This window comes from Cinclus cinclus, chromosome 6 (assembly GCF_963662255.1).
Source record: "Cinclus cinclus chromosome 6, bCinCin1.1, whole genome shotgun sequence".
In the NCBI taxonomy this organism is placed as follows: domain Eukaryota; kingdom Metazoa; phylum Chordata; class Aves; order Passeriformes; family Cinclidae; genus Cinclus; species Cinclus cinclus.
The window spans coordinates 6,043,776-6,063,600 of NC_085051.1; the positions used below are offsets into that span (position 1 = coordinate 6,043,776).

At 35.2% G+C, this 19,825-nt stretch overlaps 1 protein-coding gene across 1 annotated transcript in view; it reads right to left on the reverse strand.

Moving 5' to 3' along the window:
* GAS2 (growth arrest specific 2) overlaps positions 1 to 19,825 on the reverse strand; it is a 74,383-nt gene that overhangs the window by 30,420 nt on the left and 24,138 nt on the right. The window contains exons 3-6 of the mRNA XM_062495251.1: positions 19,611 to 19,752; positions 10,832 to 10,895; positions 6,231 to 6,375; positions 2,920 to 3,027 (exon numbers count right to left, since the gene is read on the reverse strand). Of these exons, the coding sequence (XP_062351235.1) occupies positions 2,920 to 3,027; positions 6,231 to 6,375; positions 10,832 to 10,895; positions 19,611 to 19,752 (459 nt within the window). The remainder of the gene's footprint in view (positions 1 to 2,919; positions 3,028 to 6,230; positions 6,376 to 10,831; positions 10,896 to 19,610; positions 19,753 to 19,825) is intronic.

Consider the following 19,825-nt stretch of genomic DNA (forward strand, 5'->3'; position numbering starts at 1 on the left):
GTGGAATAGTAGGAGAGTGAAAATGCAAATGATTAATTGGATGTTGTACACATACAGAGCTCCCACTAATTGTACACCAATGTTTCAGTTTTAAATAAGCTGGTCATTTATTTCAACTTATTAATAAAATCCATTACTATAAACCATGCCTTCCATCTTTTCTGTGTAAGTAGAAATTAGAATGATTCCTATTTGGAAGGAAGGAAAAAGAATCTGCAAGCAGATACATTTTTATTCAAAATAAATTTTTAGCATCTAAGCCACCACAGCATTATGCTAATCATATTCAGTTTATGCATTATAAAATCACTTCATGCATAAAAAACTGCTTTTGGGACATGAAATTTTATCAGAAGATTTAAGTATCTTAATGTTTTCATGAAGTTTTATATTTTCCCTTAATTCACAGATTTAAAACTTCTATTAGGAATTTAAATATTTTCCCATATTAAAAAAACCCCTCTAATTTTAATGGGATCATTACCCTTGTGCTTTCTGCTACATATTCCAAAGTGTTTCCTTTCCTTAGAATTACTTTAAATTGACACATGTAATTTGTTTCTGTGATTTTTTGCATGAAATCTATGCTCTGCCATGTTTTATTTTGCTTTGCCATTCCTTGTTCGCTTATTTCATATATGGATATACATGAACAAAAAGGGGAACGTGGGACACTTTCTCTTTTGGTTTGTACATTGGGGTTGGGTTTTTTTCCTAACAGAATTTGCAGAATTAGAAAAAAAAATACATATATTATATTATTAAAATATTTCTGAAAAAATAATCTTAACTGTCAATTAGTAGGAGTTAACTCCTACCACATGGCATACTTGCAGCATCACTGAAATGACAGAGGTTTAAATTCTGTAGAGGTTACTGGAAAAAGCTAATAGGCTAATAGAGTAGTGGATATAATAAGCCACCTTAAAACAATGAAACTGTTGATCTCAATTCAACTGGAATACACTGGGTTGTAAACAAATGGCATTTATTTGGCTGTGTCATGCTGTGTAAAGAACATAGAGCATAGAGGAACTACCTCAGTGGTACCAAATGGCCTAATACCAATAAAATTAATAATCAGCTACACATCTTAAATGTGCTTTTTCACAAGCGTCCAAAGGATTCCAAAGGAAGGTTAATAAATCTAGTTATGTAAAGAAGAACATGTAAAGTGAAGAGTAAAAACTTACTGTGATCCAGTGAAGTGGTCCAATATGAAAGTTCAAAACAAGCAAAACCAAAAGACAACTGACTTTTAAAACCTAGGAACATGAACTGGTTCCCATGGAAAAGCATGGCAAGTTTTCATTGACATGTTTTGTAGGAATGATCTTTAATACTGCTGTTTAATACCTAATCTATATTACTGTTATTTTTTTGCACAATTCAACTTGGAATGCAGTACTGTGATATGAAAAGGGTGTTTCGTTTGCAAACTTGGAATGAAATCTTGCTTGGACTAGATTGCATAATAAAGAAGCCAGCAAAAGGGAATTTGATACTCACCATTCTGGCAGAACTCATGTTTCTCAAAAATAAAAGACTAAAAATACTTCAATACTGTTTTTAAAATGAAAATCAATAGGAAGAAACTGTAAATGTTAAACTGTGCCAGATTACTGAGGTCTTTGGTTAATAATTACTACCTTCTTCAAAGCGGTTTGAAACTAGTAATAAAGCTATTACCTAAATTTACTACAGAATTTAAAAAAAAAAAAAATGTATCACTGTCTACAAACCAGAAAAGCCATTAATCCTTTATACTAGCATGTTAAATCTCAAACTATCTGCGAGATTTAATAAATCCCTTATTTATTCTTCTTTTTGACCTATTACTGAATTAATGAAAAGTCTCAGTACTTACTCAGCACGGTACTTATACACGTTCCCAACTTCACACTCCTAAGAAAACCCAAAACCTTATCTGGCTTCATTGACTTCATTGTAAGCTATGTTAAGAAGAAGTTTATGACTGCATAAGCACTCTGGTATTTTGTTGAACAAGGAACTTGACTTCTGCAGGTAAGGAGTCCCTCTGATTTCTTCTGTTTACAAGTGCTCAGTTTTGTCAGGTCACAGTTATGTGCCTTTAGCAAAATAGGGATAACAGTTATTTGAGAGCAAGACCCATCATTTTGTCAAGTCATGACTCAAGAACAGTGCATGTGGAGAAGAAGGAAAGAAATGCAGTATGCATCAGATTCTCAACATACAACTACAGAATAACAAGATTAGCATATTTTCAAGTATTATTACCATAGACATATATAAAGAAGGTTAAGTGGATCAGAAGAATTTGGCTTTGAAAGAACAGACGTGCTAAATTCAGCCATACAATAATGCTAGCAAATATTGATACTGATTAACTTTGTGCTATGGGAGTTAATACTCTACATGCAAAGTCTGAAATACAACTCTGGGTTTGGAAATATCTGTTAATCAAATAAAGTACTATGGAATTTAATGGTTTGCTCATGCTGCTTTAGAAATATATCTTAGTCATGACTTGGCAATTCAATGATCATGAAGCCTTTGATCTGTTTCCTGGCCTGTTAAATAGTATCAGTCAAAACAGAGTGGGACAAAGACTGTTTTAATTCAGTGGATATTCTTTCAAGCCAAACTGAGAGGTCACTAGGTCCATTTCTGAAGACTTTTCTTTTGGTTCCAATTGATTAAAGAGAGAGCAAATTCAATGACCTAAAGTCAGAAGGATATTTAACACATACTAATAATTCCTTGGGTCAGTTAACACACTGTAGGTTATTTATTCTCCAACTGTGTCATAAAAATGAGTCAACACTGGTTAACCAGAAAATATTTTTTCCTGTTAATCAGTGATGCAATTTTCGAAGTGGAAGGTAGCAGTAAAGTAAAAACAAAGTAAAAATTAAAAAGTGAAGATAAAATCTTTACCCTAATAAAAAGGATCTTCTCTCCAACTCTGTATCTTCCCTGTGAAAGACGCTCCACACAGAATTTAGTAGGGCATTTACAAGGTGGATCTTCAGAAATGTGTTTAACCTATGAAACAAGAAGTTATTAATAGGAGCTGTTTAAAATAGCATGGATAGCAAAACATTCAATAAGACACTTGTCATAATGTATCATTTAATATAAGTCTTAATTTATGATATTTTTCTTAGCTTTTCTTAACATTTCTGTAGTCCCAGAAAGCACCCTATGGTGCTTCCAATTGCAATGATTTAGTAGCTGAGTCAAAAATGTCACATGGTTCAGCATCAAATTTGCACTCTATCTGAATTCAAGCAGTTTGTTACATGGAGTTTAGCATCAAACTTTTGCAAATGTATTCTCAGTATTTCATGATGAATCAGCTCCAAGTGCTAACAGGCAAAATGAAGATATCATAAGATGCATCCTGCCTTCTAAATATATATAAATACGGAGACATCTTCCTTACCAGGAAGAGACCCTGCCTCTTTAAAACTGTGCACTAACACCTTAGAAAAAAAGCATACAGAAAACACTGTGATATGATTAAAATTTCATGCCAAGACATTCCCCAGTAGTTTCAATTGCCTTTCATGATGTCCTTGTTAGGGCTAGTTCAAACAAAGTTAATGTAAAGGGACCTCAAGTACACTATCATTGCCAAACCTAACTAAATAGCCTCAAAAATAAGGGCTGAGAAAAAAAAGAGATAAAAACCACTTTCCTGCTTGTTATTAGCTGCATCAGCTTGACTTTGGCCTCTTTGGTCTGGCATGTGCTACCAAAGGCAGTGATGTTTAGTAAAAATATATTCTGTACTCTTCAATGATGGCAAACGAGCAAAGGCATCAATATCAAAAGAGCAGATATGGCTGTGAAACTCTTACTTGACATTCAAACTGCACTTCTATATAGGAGCAGAAAGAGTAAGTGCAGCATTTTTACACTGTGGTTTTCTTGAACAAAGTACACACCTAGTGTGTCAGCATCAAGCAGTGCAAAATGCCAGAGGAACGTGCAGATGTTTGTCCACTTCAAACAATATTCCAAAGACATTTTCATATCCAGTTTATAAACCAAGGCCTGTAAAAATGGTCTGAGGCCCAGGAAAGGATATTTTCAGAATAGCTAACAAATTAAAGTCTTAAATTGTTTCATAAAAAGAAAAAATGCCTGGCCAAAGCTGTAGCATTCTAATAAAGTATTTTGTTTATCATGAATAGATAAGTCTTCTTAAGGTCAAATGTTTTTGAGATCTGCTTTAAGGACTCAGTCACAGTAGGTTAATAAACCAAAAAGAACCCATAAGGTAACCAATTATTGTTTCCATACTTTTGAAACTAGCTCTGTTGAGTGATTTAAAGGCTTTCCAATTATTTCTGAAATGGTTCAATGCCTTTATCTGAATAACTTTATTACCTTGTGGGGGGATTTTTATAAGTATTCTTAAGACTTTTTAAATCAGGACGTAATATTTTTATGAAGAAAAATAATTAAAGGAACACTTAACAAAGGAACTCTTATATGCATTTTAAACAAAAAAAATATTTCTCAAGTATCAGATGAGTTTTCCTGAGTTTGAATGAATCACATTTGGAATTTTAAGATCAGTTACTGAACTTATTATTATTATTATTATTATTATTATTATTATTATTGATGAAAGCCTCCATTTCCAGTGAATAAACTATTTAGATAGTCAATGTACATTAGGAATAACTTACATGAAATCGGTGGTTGATGACTTAAATCCAAGTGCAGGTGCTGGGGATGAAAAAGATGTATTCCTATATTCCTTGGAATGTGGTACCAAGACTGGAATTGTGCTTAGGGAGCTTTATGGCAATGGCCTTCTGAATAGTGGTCAATAATCAGGGATTCCTGACATAATATCCTATGGCATTTATCACCCTGATAGCTGAAAACAGGTAGTAGGAACTTAATGCTTTGTCCACCAGAGTTCATGTAAGGAACCAAAAACCTAGAGTAGCTGGGCAATAAGTTCAAGGTTGTTTTGAACTGTGTAAGCAAAACAGACCCATCTTCAGCTTGTGGGGAACGAAAGCCAGCAGATCTATTCTGGTGTAAAACAGAGGATAAGATCTTCACTGCCGATCCTGCTATTGAGAGTTCCATTGCCTTACTGTCCCAAAGGACATGGAAGTATTGAGTGGAATTTGGAAATCAAATAAGGAAGCAGAGGGAGGAATTATATTACATTTTATTTTGTGTCTGGACTATATGAGCAACTGCTGCTATTTTATGGTGTGAGTGTCTGGGGCAGTGCGGGTCAGGAATCTAGCTGGATGAATTCCATTCTGTTTCTAACCATACTGCTTTCTAAATTAAAGGAGGTGGTTAGAGAAAACCTACATACTCTCTCTTCAATTTCTACATGATATGCAGTTTACCAGCCTCCTTCTACACGTAACTGTTCTTTCTCAATTCCGTCGAAACACAAGTGCTTTTGCAAAGTTAAGGAAGAAATACAAATCAAAAAAATTTAAATGCAATTATATGCATCAAATAAAAGTGTTTTAATAAAAGCAATGAACATTATATTCCATCTGCTCTTTGTAACAGGAAAAGTAGCACATGGATTTTTCAAGAAGTGCTTTGTAACTCCCAGGTGGCACATCTACCTTGCAATGTAGTAGTTACTATGGTAACAGGCTCTTTTTACAGGCTAGATTTGTACTTTTCCAGTTTATCCTCTTCATGGTCTCAAAATGTGTCCTTTTCATCTGATTCCAGCTATTTCAAATGAACCCCTATAGGTTTGCACCAGAAACACGAACACTCAATATGCTGCAACAAGTTTAATGAAATTCAAAGCAAGATTCTAACAATGAGGAAAACAATGCTTGTTTTTTACTATGTGAGAATCATGTAGAACAGCTTAAAAATTAGGCTGAAATATCTTAGAAGTGTTTGTTAACATTCAGTTCAAGTCAGTATGAGCCAAATCTTGTCCTGACAAAATCCTTCCTCAGACAAAGCACCAAGTGGGAGTTGGTGAATAAGGAGTAAAAGAGTAATAAGAAGGGAATGTGGCCCTAGGCACAAAGCTAGGCTAAGCTGCAGAGCTCCTACACACTGATTTTTTTTTTCCAAGCTTCAGACATAAATAATTATGGTCAAAAAACAAGTAACTCTGTAAGTCTACAGATGTTTTAAATAGAGAGAGATGTTAAAACTCAGGTTTGTGTGTTTTGCAAGTAAGTGCATATCAAAATTGATAAGATAGGACGAGGCTTCCTCCCACAACTTACAGCATCATCCAACAGTTTCCCTGTGCTCTTTTTCCCAGGAGACTTTGTGGGTGATGGTGAAGGAGATGGAAGGGGAGCTGAAAGTGTTTCCTCTTGTTCAATCTCTCTTTCCAATTTTATTAATCCAGGAGGTTCCACACCAAACCTTTTGGAAACATGCAAATAATAAATTACTAGTCCATATAAAGTATTATGTATTTTAAAAACTAAACACTGGAAAGAATTTCTACTTTGTCTGCAATAACAGAATGATGCACACATTAATATACATGTATAAAACGCACCAACCATTTACTGCCATAATTTCAAATTAATAGAAAAAAATATTTTAGATGCAGTCTCTCAGTTAATCAAATTTACAGGAAATACAGGCACTTTTTCAACTTCCCTGTCTGATATCATGTATGTTGGTGAATAATTTATGAACACTAGACCCAAAAATTGCAATACCATGCAAGACAGAATCAAGTTCAGTACGTTCACACTTTTTTATTTTTTTTCTTTCCAAACAGCACCTTTTCAAATTACTTAACAATTTATATTTTGTGTTAGAATTTTTCAAAGAAATCCAAATGAAAAGTGATTAAGGGTTTTCCTTGTCTCAGCTATTGTACTGAATTTATAGATAAGTAAACTGAGACATGGCCACTACTCTTCAGAAGTGGTTGGTGTTTTTACTAATTGATTTTTGATGGCCAGTCATCAGATCTCTGTTTACAGTGGTAACACATTTGTACCTCTAGCTAGAACAAAATACATGCAACTTCAGCAGGGATAAACTCAAAGCAGAGTACTTGAAGAGCAAGGTTCTTCTTGAAAGCTTTATGCAAGTGATTCAGTCAGTATCACACAGCAAGCAGCAGAGCTTGGACAGAAGTCAGAAAAAAGTGCATCCCATTTTCCTAACTACTGATAATCCCCTTCTGGTTTTGGGTTTTTTTTTATCTGCCAACACTGAACAAACCCCAGACAAACACCTGGAGTTCCTTCCTCAGAGAATGACTTCAGCTTGCAAAAGTTATCATGCCAGGTAGACTTCTCATAACAAACTACTTGCACAAACAAAATCAGATTTTCTTCTGTAGCAGAAAAGTCCATAATTCAGATGCAGAACTATACTGACTTATCTAGACAACGATCTGGACACTAAAATATTGAGCAGTAGCAAATATATGTCATGAAAATTTCAGCTAAATACCTTAATGATCTTAGAAGTGTGTAGAGAAAAGATATAAGTGCATATACTGGCTTTTGCATTTTTCTGGTAGTATTTAATTTAGTCATACTACTGCCTAGTAAATTAATAGAAAGTACACCAAGAACCAAATCTGTGCTTGTATTGGCTTCTAACTGGTGCAGTCTGCCTAATGAAACATCAGCCAACATTGAAGCAAGCACTTATATACAATCTATTTACTTCCTGTGTGTCTGCAGATGCTGATAGGCTGTAAATCATTTAATTCCCTCTGGGCACTAAGCCTACTCCTGCATACAGCCTTACTCATCAAATAAAACTCTTCCACTGTGAGAAATGTTGCTTCTTTGCTTCTACAACTTTCCACAGTTTCTACATTCTGTCTCTGTGACAGATTTTTAAAGTTTCCTGTACTTCCAGTATTCTGAATTCCTCTGATAAAGAGTTGAAAAATAAAATCAACAACAAACACACATATTTTTCCACATGCTGTATGAACCTGAAGCAAAATTGCTGGAAAGCTGAAATTGTAAAAACCACATCTTTTCTGACGGGGTAGAGGTGCTAATTCTGGGAAGGTATGCTGAGCATTTCCTTTTCTGCTCCTTTTTAGCCTGGCTTCTCACAACTACCCATGAAGGAACACTGGACTGTAACATGATCTCAGTTAGACTTAGAGCACCACTTTCCATTTTTATCAAGGTAAAATTGAATACAATAGCAGAAAGACCTTGAAATTTCTCAACAGTAATATCAAAAGACCAGTGAGGGTTGTTTAAACCCACAGAGTCTAACAGTAACCCAAGAAGTTCATTCTTTGTGCAGAAAAAATAATTTAGCTGTTTTCCATTGTAAAATCTCTGACCTTCAAATACTTAGGGAGAATGCTGGACATATGCAACCCACTGCAATAGTCCTGTGCATTGTCAATGGTCAGTTCCACCCTGTAGGAGACTTCCCTCTCATAAATGTCACTGTATCAACATAACATCTAACAGTGACAGAAGGGCTCATTTTAACCATTGAAGTTTTGCAGATGATCTCAGAACTTTGTTTTCATTAAAAAAAAAAAATAAATTCAGGATAATTTATCAGGCAATTGTATTTTTATTAATATCTTTGAACTGCCACTCTTTGAGCCAAGTGGCTGCACCAGTTTCCCACTTACTGTGCAGTCCATCTGTCTGTAATTTGTCTAAGAGGACATTATGAGATAACATGCAAAAAGCATTACTAAAGAAAAGGTAAATTATCACCTGTCTCCCCTCCTGTTGAATACAAGTTCAAGTTCAGCAGAACAGAGCTCAATTTAACGCCTCCTCCAGCAATCCTCATTCTTCCTCACTTGTGTCTCAATCACAAGTCTATTTGCATTAAATAAAAAAGCTTAGGTTGACTTATGGGAATTACAGACCCTGAAGACTAACAATAATGCAGCTGGGCAAAGCGTGCCAAAAGCTGAGTCCTTGGAGGACCTGAGTCCTTCAAGCCACTTTGAACATTTCTTTTTGCTTTTAAACTTCCTCAGTATCTCTTACTCTTTTTGTTCTTTAAAAACAGACTGAGGCACTTTTTCAAAGATCTCTGCAGCTCCTGTTCTGGAAAGCAGATCCCTAAGACTGCCAACAGACCCAGTTTGCTTTACATCTGACTCCTCTCTTGTTTAAAGCAGCACAGCAATGTCACTTTAATGTGCTCTTTCCTACACTTAATGAAGGCAATTATCGATTATCCTTTCCCATACAGTTCTAGTTTACCACAGCTCAGGCAAAATGGGCATCATCTATTTGGCTCTCAGTTGTATTAACCTGACATTCCACTTCAGTTTTTGTGCACCTTGGAAGTGTACAAGATTATAAATGGGGATTTGTTTGTTTTTGAAGTTTTGAAGAGATACTAGAGCAGGGAAAAGTTGACAGATGTGCTATTTGACTCCTGAGATGTAAATAAAATTAAAATAAAGGAACATAAATACAGAAATAGAAACACAATATATAAAATAATCATGAATGATATAAGGTAATATTTATGTAATATAAATAAAAAATAAAATATAAACATTTTAAGGGTAAAGGGATAGATAGGCATAATCAATGAAAACATGGCTTATTTACTTGTTCAGTACTTCTTTCCATGTCTGGAACAGAAATCATCTTAGACATGGAAGCTTAGGACAAATAAAAAGGATAAGATTCTATTTTCATTCTCTCGTAGATCCATTGAGACATCAAATCTCACTGCAAAATGAGATCAATCTACCTCAGTCAACTTTAGTAGAATCCAACATTGCCTAACCACAAGCATGCATTACCTGAAGAAGCTGGACATTATAAAGTAACCAACTGGGGCAGATACCCTGACAGTTATGCCCCAGGCATAGGGTCCTTGGGTGCTGGTAGGTCTAGCTCCAAGATGTCTTGAAAGCAGAGTTTGTTTGCTTAGGTAAATTGGGATTCATTAAAAATAATTTCAGTATGCACCTGCAGATCAAAAATGCTTTCTTCTTTGTGGGAGGTTAAAACAATTTGCCATTTGAGCCCAAGTTCTAGCAACAACAAAATAAATGAAAACCTGGAATCACTATGTTTTTGCTCACTACTGTTCCTATGTAAGCTTCCACCAACATTAAGGGTTTTTCTGAAACTTGACCATGAGATAAATTTCTAGTTTTCCATGAGAGTTCACTTACAAAATATGGACATACATGATGCAATTTTAACACAGCCAGTACTAGTTCTTAAACTAGGAATAAATATGGGTCTTCTTCACCTTGATTGTTACTACAAGGAACTCTTCTGAAATTAATGAAACTATATGAACACACAGATGAATGCAACTGCAATTTGCATGCAAGACTGGGCAGCAGCAGTGCTGCTCATGTATTTTTCAGTAAATCTTATGCACTACACTGGTTAAATCTGCATCTGCAAAAAGGGGGGAAAAAACACATTCTAGTTACTATAATTTTGATGGTTTAGCAAAAGCCTTTGTCTTGATGTCAAAGACAACATTACAATGTACTGAAGGTCCAGCACAGCTAGAATCATCTTGGTCAGATTTAGGTCATGTGAAGATCAACTTATTACCAGTAAACTTAATTAAATTGCAGTTGTTCATAGAGAGATCTGACTTTAGAAGGAGAAATGGCTCAAAGCGTTACAGAAAAAAAAATCTCAAACCTTTCCTCCATTAATGCAAAGATAGCCAAAAGCTTCTTCATTGAGGTACAGAGATTTTGTAATATTCGTTAGCACCTGCCCTGAAGAGTGACATCAAGACAAACACTCTATTTGAACCTAATGAGCACAAAAGGTAGCTTGAGATGTGCTGATTTTAATATGCCTGTCAAGAGCCCCTGCTGTCAAGAATGCAAATATTTCATCAGTCTTTAAATATTTTCACCTACCTTGCTGCAATTCTTCCAAGTTCCAGCAAACAAAGGCACACTTCTCTTGGCTGCTTATGGAGTACTAGAAAAGCAAAATGAAGATGGAAAACTTTGATAAATAAAAGCTATTTTAAAGATATTAGAGATGGAATGGAACCTAACCATCAACATCCAAAATTCTTGACTCCAATAAAAGTTTGTTTTCTTTGGCTTGTAGTAGAGTTTTACTGGAACAAAAAGGATGGGATGAGTGGTTCTCAAGAGTTCAGACAGTTCAGAAGTTCCATTTAGTTATCTAAATCACTGAATAATTATTTGGGGTAATTGGTAATCTGCAAGCAGTTAATAACTATTTAAAAATAATCAAGAGATCTGGCACAAGACTTTAATTAGTAGAAAGTCAAAAATAAAATTTAGAGTGATCCTTTTCTTTCTTAAGACTAAGAGAATTAATATCCTTTAAATTGCTATTTTCCTCAGCCTATTTAAATTTAAAAAATAACAAAGTTGCGTTAACAAAGATATACCTTATAAATTTGGTCCTGAATTTTTTTTCAAATCTACTCTTAAAGTAAATATGAAACTAGAATGCTTTAGGAATCAGTTCTTCACAGTATAAAAATCCCAAACAGACTACAAATAGTTTCTTCTTTATACATATAATGCAAGTCTGCATGCCTGCATTCCACAGAGAACAGTTTTTTGCTGATTCAGAAGTGGCTGTGACACAGCATAATCTTCTCATTATTTTGAGAGACTGAAATGTTAGGGGTTAAGTCCCAACCATCCATTTGTAAGAGCAGCGGGTACTTTGCTAAGTCCCAGTTTGTATTCCCTATTGGAAGGAGAGTGGGAGAGCTTTTGGGTGTGTGGTGGTGAAAGGTCTCAACTGTCATGCTTTAGGTGTCATAAACCATCAAAGTCCCCCAAAGTGTGCCCAGACTAATTTCTGACACCTTCCACCAGAGGACTGGACATGATGTTGCAACAGATTGTGCAGAACCCTTGCCTCAGGGGCAGCACTCTGGATGTTCTCACCTGAACCTGACCATACATTACTGAACTTGGTGTTTCATGGGCTTACCCCACCCAGCAGATCAAGACTGTCACCACACTTCAAACAAGAGACACTGAAATTGCAACTATTAAGTCTCACTTCACTCACTATTCTTATCCATTCTCTTTTCCCTCTGTATTTTCTTAAGTGATATCTTCATACTTTGTTGCATTTCTATAGATGATAATAGCTGACATGGCTACATACCTCCTTTCCATTGCAACCAAATTGATTTAAAATAAACCTGCCATATATATCTATAGATACAGATATATAGATAAATACTAGTCATTCCATGTGGTTTTACTCTCATTCCTACTCAAAGGAATCTACTATCAAGAACCTCAATAAACCTTGTTTACAGGGGCAAGTTATAACAATTATAAAATACCACCATAAACCAACATATTTTTCCCCTCCATGATTCAGAATAGGTAATGTCCTGCAAAGAAGTCCAGCAAAGCATATAAGCAAAATCCAAAATCAGTAAGTGAAGAAAGGTGTGTGGCTGCTTGCATAATCAACTTCCCAAAGCCTCCAAGAAATGAAAAATAGAAGAAAAAAGTAATTATGAGTACACTGTAGTCTACTCTTCAGAAATACCAATTAGATTAAAGCCCTTACATTGTGGGTAAAAATCAGGTTTTAAAAATTTCCACAAAAATAAAAAAAAATTGCACCTTCCACGTCAGACTGAATAGAGACCAAAAAGTAATTCTGTGACTATTTGTATAAATCAGAAAAAAAAATTAACAACATCAAAATAAATTTGTTTTAAATAAGTTCAAGACATCAGCTGTATAAACTCTTGGTAATCTAAAGACTCACCTAACTCATATGCATGAAGAAAAAACACCATTCCCTGAAAAAGGTATTTTAATGTCTAGTTAAAGCTCTGAAAGCAATTACTTTGTTCCATGTATGCATGAGACCCAAAAGGGGAAGCCACAGACTTGAACATCTCTAGGTAACTAACACCCTGAAGAAGACCTCCAGCTTCTGTGACTTCAACTTGCAGCTCCACTAACAAGAGTAAGTGGTGTGAGTTGAATGCTCATCCCAGTACCTTTTCCTAGTAGCCCTTTGAGAGGTATGAATTTGTCCTCTAATCTGATCCAAATATATTTCCAGAAGTGAAACTGCAGAGCATGAAAAGTAAACAGGCACTGCACTAGGAAAAACATATTTATTCTTCAGCCATCTGTTACTGAGAATACAACTGAAGAACACTTGAACATTCAGCTACTTTCAGTATTCTTCCTACCTACAAACAGTAATGACATTAAATATTTACCTTTACTAGTAATCCGTATTTTTAGTGTTACATTCATGACCCTGGAAGTGTAATCTGCTATTCTGGTTTTAAGCCAGTTGTGACAGCCCCAAAATGAAACTTGATTTTAAGAAGTAAGGCATCCCCCAAAATATAAATGGAATAAACTGGGTTTGGAATAGTCAAAAAGAGTCAACTGCAACTCATAAATATGCACATCTGAATGACTTTGGAATGAAGGAAAAAGAGAGGTTCAACTACTACTATTCACAAAAGGATCCATAAATATAGTTAAAGACAATTTTATAGAAAAAATAAAAAAATTATCTACCCAAACAAAATTCACAGACCTTTAGCAAGTCTGACTCAATACATTTCATGCATTTCACACTGAACAATGTGGCATAGTGAAATCATTGTTAGATGATGGAAGACGTGTGCAGGCAATAACCACCACAAAACCAAACATCAGCTCGTCTCATAAGACAGTGCTTCTAACAAGAAAATATTAGCATTCCTGAGGACTATACAGCATATGTCTTTGGGGACTTCGGAGACCAATAAATGTTATTTTATGAAGATCTCCTGCATAAAATGAATGGAAATATCCATCTCTCTAGAGAATCTCACCGATGGCATTTGCTTGACAAGAATGCAATGGGAGAAATAGTGCAAAGAAACTGGCTTATTTTGGGTGTCTTGCCTTTTTGCTTTTTATCTCATCTTTAAATGCTTCTTATTTGCTGTCCTCATTGCCTTCATCTTTACATGCTGCCTCCAGGCACTCCTTGTTAACAATAATTCCTTTTCAGTTCCTTGTAGTTTTTATCCTTGCTTCTCTCTAGCAAGAACATTTCCTCACACTGCTCCCATCTTCTGTCCCATTGCTGTCCCATTCTCTTTTTACAGGTATTCCTCTTTTGTTCACTCAACCCTTGTGCTTCTTCCATGTATTTCCACTTTTTTTTTTTCCTACCTACTGTTCACCACACTTTTGCATCCTTCACCAGTCCCTTCTCCAGGCTCCTTACCTCTGTGCCTGGATGCTACCAGGGGAAGCAGAGGAGGAAGAACCTCTGCTTTCAGCACTACCAGAACCTGGGACTGTCAGGAGACAGAACACAATGCACATGGAGTCCATGTGTTTATTGAACACATTTAAACTTGTGAAGTTATTCACAAGTTCACAATGAAGAGTTCACAATAACATTCATTTTTTTGTTTTGTTTGTGGTTTTGTGGGTTTGTTTTGTTTTGTTTTTTTTTCTTTAATTAGTAGAATATCCAGTCACAATACAGAAATAAACTTCTCTCAACTTCGTGCCAAGTTTCAAATCTTGGCTCCTAACACTTTTAGAAACCATTTCTATAGAAGTCAGTTATCCTTCTAACATAAACTTTTTTTTTAAAGACTAAGACATTAGGCATAACTGAATCATAAAAAGTAAAGATGAATTATGTTTCTGAAGCATTCCTTAGCCAACTAGAAGCAAAGAGTTTTACCAAGTGCTTAGTATTTATTATCACAGGATTCCAATTGCCATTAGAACTCACACTTAGTTTAGGGAAAGCTTTCCAAAAGGTTGGTCCTTTGATCCTTCCTATTGTCTCTCACTTTTTCCTTCAATTTTTATTTTGATCCTACAGAAGGCTTTTTTGTTCTTAAAAAACCCCCCAACACTGCCTTGTCACCACACTGTTAACTTCTCCCAAACTTACCCTTGCTTCTGCATTGGAGTTATGCTGTGACACTCTTGTGCTTCCCCCACACTCCCTGCCCCATTTCAGCTCCATCACTTATGGAAGTCTCAAAACAATTGTGTCAAACATACTAGATCTAAGGACAGTAAAGCATTCATTTAGAAGGAATATAAAGAGCATCTAAACACTAACAATTTACTGAAATTCATTAGTTTAACATGCAAATCCAGTGGTAACAACACAAAGTCTGAGATGCTTCTATAGTCCTCAAAATGAGACATATTCAGTAATATTATGAGTAGTTTAGTAAAGAGTTGTGAAAGATGGGACAAAATCTTATTCTGATGCAACTTCATGTAAATTTTAACATGGTGTTACAATATATAGATGTGTCAATATAAAAGAACAGAAAAAACTTGCATCTTGAAATCAAATAAACTACAGTACCAATTTTAAAAATATTTTTCCCCACATATAAAATATTTTTAAGCAAGAAACATTTGAGTATTTTTTTAAATAACCTTTAAACTGACAATGTTAGAAGAGAGATCAGAAGTGTTTGTGATTCGATTTACTATTTCCACTAAAATACTAAATGCTTTTATTTAGGAAACCTGTCCATGAAACTCTAATCAATCAGTTGCATCAAAAGAAGTCCATGTCACATACTGTGTGTACAGGTGCATAGAACACACAAGCACAAAACATTAACCATCAACAGCATCCAAAACTCCCAAAACTAACAACATATCAGCATGCTGGCACACTCAGTGGCAAACCCTTTTCTTGCAGGGTAGATTTTATCATGGAAGAGATGCAGAATATTCATTGGTTCCAAATCCTATAATCATCCAACAACACTCCGTTACCATTAAGAGTTCAGAACTTAAGCTCACTTAACTATGTTCATTTAACTTATGTTCACTTAACTAAAGCAATCATAGAAAATCTTACCATTCTTACTTGTCCAAGAGCTGTCTTTGAGTATCATACTCTTCAGGAATGAGCAAAATTACAAATATCTCCATCTAGAATGCTTTATATATAAAATTACCATAACTGAAGGGTTCTGCTGCCCTAAAACCTAGACAGGGAAATTTATAAAGTATACTTATGGGAACAGAGGAGTTAAAGGCACTACACACTAACACTTACACCTTAAACTAGGCACTTTACACCTTACACTGCAAAGAGTTAGAGCATCATGTTCAGAGTCCCACACAGTCTGATACATCTAAGACAACCATTCAATGGCACTGTACCTCAAGATCTGCACAGATGATCAAAATTTGGATTGTAGATCATAATTTTTGGTGGTAACAAAGCTAATTCCTTCTCCTTTAAATACACTAACTTTTAAAATGAAAAAAAGATATGACAAGCATGCTAGATTTGGCAACAAGTGCAGGGAGCACACATGGTGTCCCTCAATTTTGCAGCACTCAAGATTATCCCTATGCACTTTGTTGCCATAATTTTTACAGATGTTCATGCATGAGCTGCAGCTCATGGTACATGAGGTACCCCAGCCTCCTTTTCTTTGCAAAGGCATTAACTTGGAGACTTTCCTGCCATGTCTCTGCACTTAGAGATAAATTGCTACCAGTCAGCTCTGGCTGTGTTAAAAATCTTAACAGGAAACTGTGTTTCCAATTTGTTTGCATTTTAACCTATGTTAAAGCAGGATAACATTCAACAAGACAAACTACATCATATTATAGACTACTAACAAAATAGGAGTACAAGTCTTCGAACTTTTGAGCTCTCTACTGTTCTCTTCCAATGATATTTAAAGTAACTAGTGATTAGACAACATAATAATATTGACTAGTATATCAAACACCTCTAGTTTTCGTTCTATTTATTTTCCTTTTATTTATTTTAAAGACTTCAAACTTGTCTCCTTGTTCAGCTCAGCTGAATAGTCCAAATCCAACAAAGCAATTCAAACTGTGCTTAAATTAGAGAAATTGCTAAATTAGTCCACAAGCGAAGGACAAGACCAAAATTACATGAATAAGTCTGCTCACCTGCTTGTCTGGATCAGCCCTGAAATGCTAACCCTTTGCAGAAGGAAGGCTCTAAGAATACTCAAGATTCCTATTAACATCCCTTACCTGCATGCTCATCAGGCATGGGCTGCCCCTATCTGCTCTAGTCTCTGACACAGTTCCAATTCCAGTGAGGAATACCTTCATATCACTTAAGTCTCAGAGCTACAAAGCTGGAAGTGCTGGATGCAATTACACTTGCATGATTTCAAAGACTTCTTCAGAACCCATAACAATGAGATAGTATTTTCAACTAATGAGAAATAATAGCAATTAATAATTTCTTAGCTACTAAAGATTTCATTTTGCTAATCTCTAACGTACTTGGTCCTTTTTTTTTTTAAATCAGTACTGCCATGATTCCATCGCTTTAAACCTTTAAAATCACTCTTATAATTCTAGAATACGTATTTGCCAGAAAAAGACATCAGGAATGTTTTATATGATACAGTAGCATGTTGAATATATCATTATGTGCCTTTAATTAAATAACACAGTATTTGCACACCATAAACCAGGCAGAATAAGAGTAAAAAAATGAGGATAAAAATCCACTCAATTTAGAACATTGATACAATAAGGTTCTCCAGTACAGACAGGAAAAAGCTGCTTTATCACTAACAATTTACACACCAATTTACTGATTTTATTAGCCCTGGGAAAAACCAGATGAAAATGTAGAGAACAGTTACTGCTGTAATCATAATTTCACCACAAAAAATCATGAAAAATGCAGAATTCTATGAGGCAGTGCAAAGACAGGTGACATTCACACACATTTGTCATTACTTTGAAAAGAACCTTTGATTTTACTTACCTTTGCTGAATTTTTGCTTCCTATGCATTGGTGAAGTAATTTGTGGGAGAGAGAGGAACATAAAAGCTTTAGATTGGCAACTGTTAAGATATATCATTACTTTTAATGCATTAGAAAAATCTCAAAAGAAAGCAAAACTTTCAGTGAATGCATGAACTGGGAGAGAATAATAGCTACTGGTTTTATCTATTTTTAATGGCATGATTACCATACCCTCAAGTTCATAAAAATGGGTTAAAATATTATCAAGTCCTAATCCTATTTCAAGCACCATAAATCTTTTGTAATGGTACATTATATAATAACAGAAGAAAAAAAAAACAGGACCTAGTTTTTAATCAGTGAAGAAAATCAGTCACTAATCAAACAAAACAGAGCACAGGTTTGCACAGCCATATTTCATTCACAGTAAGTCATATTCCACTTCAGTTTTTTGAGAGAGGAACTCCTCTGGAATACACTTTTCCAGGTGTATTTGCACTCTGTGTTTTACTATGGCAGGCAAGGCACTGTGTATGTGTGCAAATTAACTTACCAGGAAATGTCAGTATTCTAGCTATGTCAATTCCATCTCCAAACAAGATCTAGTTTCTTAAAGATGCACAGTAAATTTGTGGAACAATGGCAAATGGCTGGGCTTACCATAGCAATAGAAACTTCAAATACCCTGAAGTATTCCATTAACCAGAGGTTCTTCTGCCTATCTCAGGCATTGGAAGTCTGCATGTCCTGGTGTTTACAAGCTTCTTGGTCCTAGATAAATGTCCAACTTCTTCACCATTTCAAGTAATTGCAACTACAATTATTGTTCATCTTCCACATGATTTACCACATCAAATAAGAATTTAATCTTAAAGATTTAATTAACGTGCTAGAGTCAATACATATATTCAACTTAATATTTGTCACCTTTGAGATACTAATCTGTCCTCTGCCAAGCATTTTCTCCCAGACATATAAAATACTACAAATAAAAACCCTCCCAGAATAAAAGAATAGACGAATGAAAAAAGAAAACAAAACAAAAACACCCCAGACTCTCAGAAATATTTGCAGCAGAACAAGACTGTAAAAGAATGGGAATAGATCAATCACAACACATGTAAGAGCTTCAATGGGGCAAAGGCTTTCTGAGTAACAGAACAAAGAAGCTTCTTCATTCAGCACAATGTGTTCATTTGTCTTCCACAGAAACTGATCTGTCATCGTGTTTGCTTTACACTTTTATCTGATTTCAGATAAAAAACACTGGACTCTCTTAATTTCATCAGATTTGGCTGAAAAACGCTAAAGTCAAAATTAGTAAGTTTTCCTTTGAAGAGAGAAGAGTTAAAACAATGAAGAATATGTAGTATTAGGACAGTGATTTCCTAAGCAGTACAATTCTTTTCCTGAAACACCCTGAAGCAGTAGTATTGGATAATTTTCGTCCAGAACCACACAAGGGAATCAGCTGGAAAAAATTGGTCAGCATAGGAAACAGAAAAATTTTGTATCTTCTTGCCTCCTGTGCAATTCATTAAATCTCCACAAATAGCCAAATGTCTGCAGACAGAACTGTGCATGCACTTGTATCCTTCCCACCCAAACAAAAAAACTAAGGAACACCACTCCATGCTCAGAAAAGTACGTGCAGGGTGAAAAACCATTTGTGTGCAAGAAAACAGCAAGATTTTCCTCTCATTTAAGTTCCTCTTAAAATTGATTTAAATGAGTATTATGCGATGTGTACCTTATTATTTCATTCTACAGACAAGTGGAAGAATTAACAAACAGTCAAACAAAGGTCAGATTTAGAGCCAGGACTTATTAAAAGCCTTTCTGTCTTTCAAGGCTTAACACAAAGGAGAAGTTATTTTAAATTACCAACTACGACATAAAGAATAAAGAAATACATACCTAAACCTTCTGATTCAAACAGGCAGGTATCATCCACACCTACATCTCTGCACCAGGATAAGAAATTTGCTGTGTTGTCCCGTGCAAAAAAAGACCCTGAAGGAGCATTGGCTTTGCATGGAATTTTCCGAACTGGTAAGGTCTAAAAAACAGGAATTCAATATTTAGCTAAATGATACATGCCAGCAAAATACTTAAGTATTCAAAATCACTAT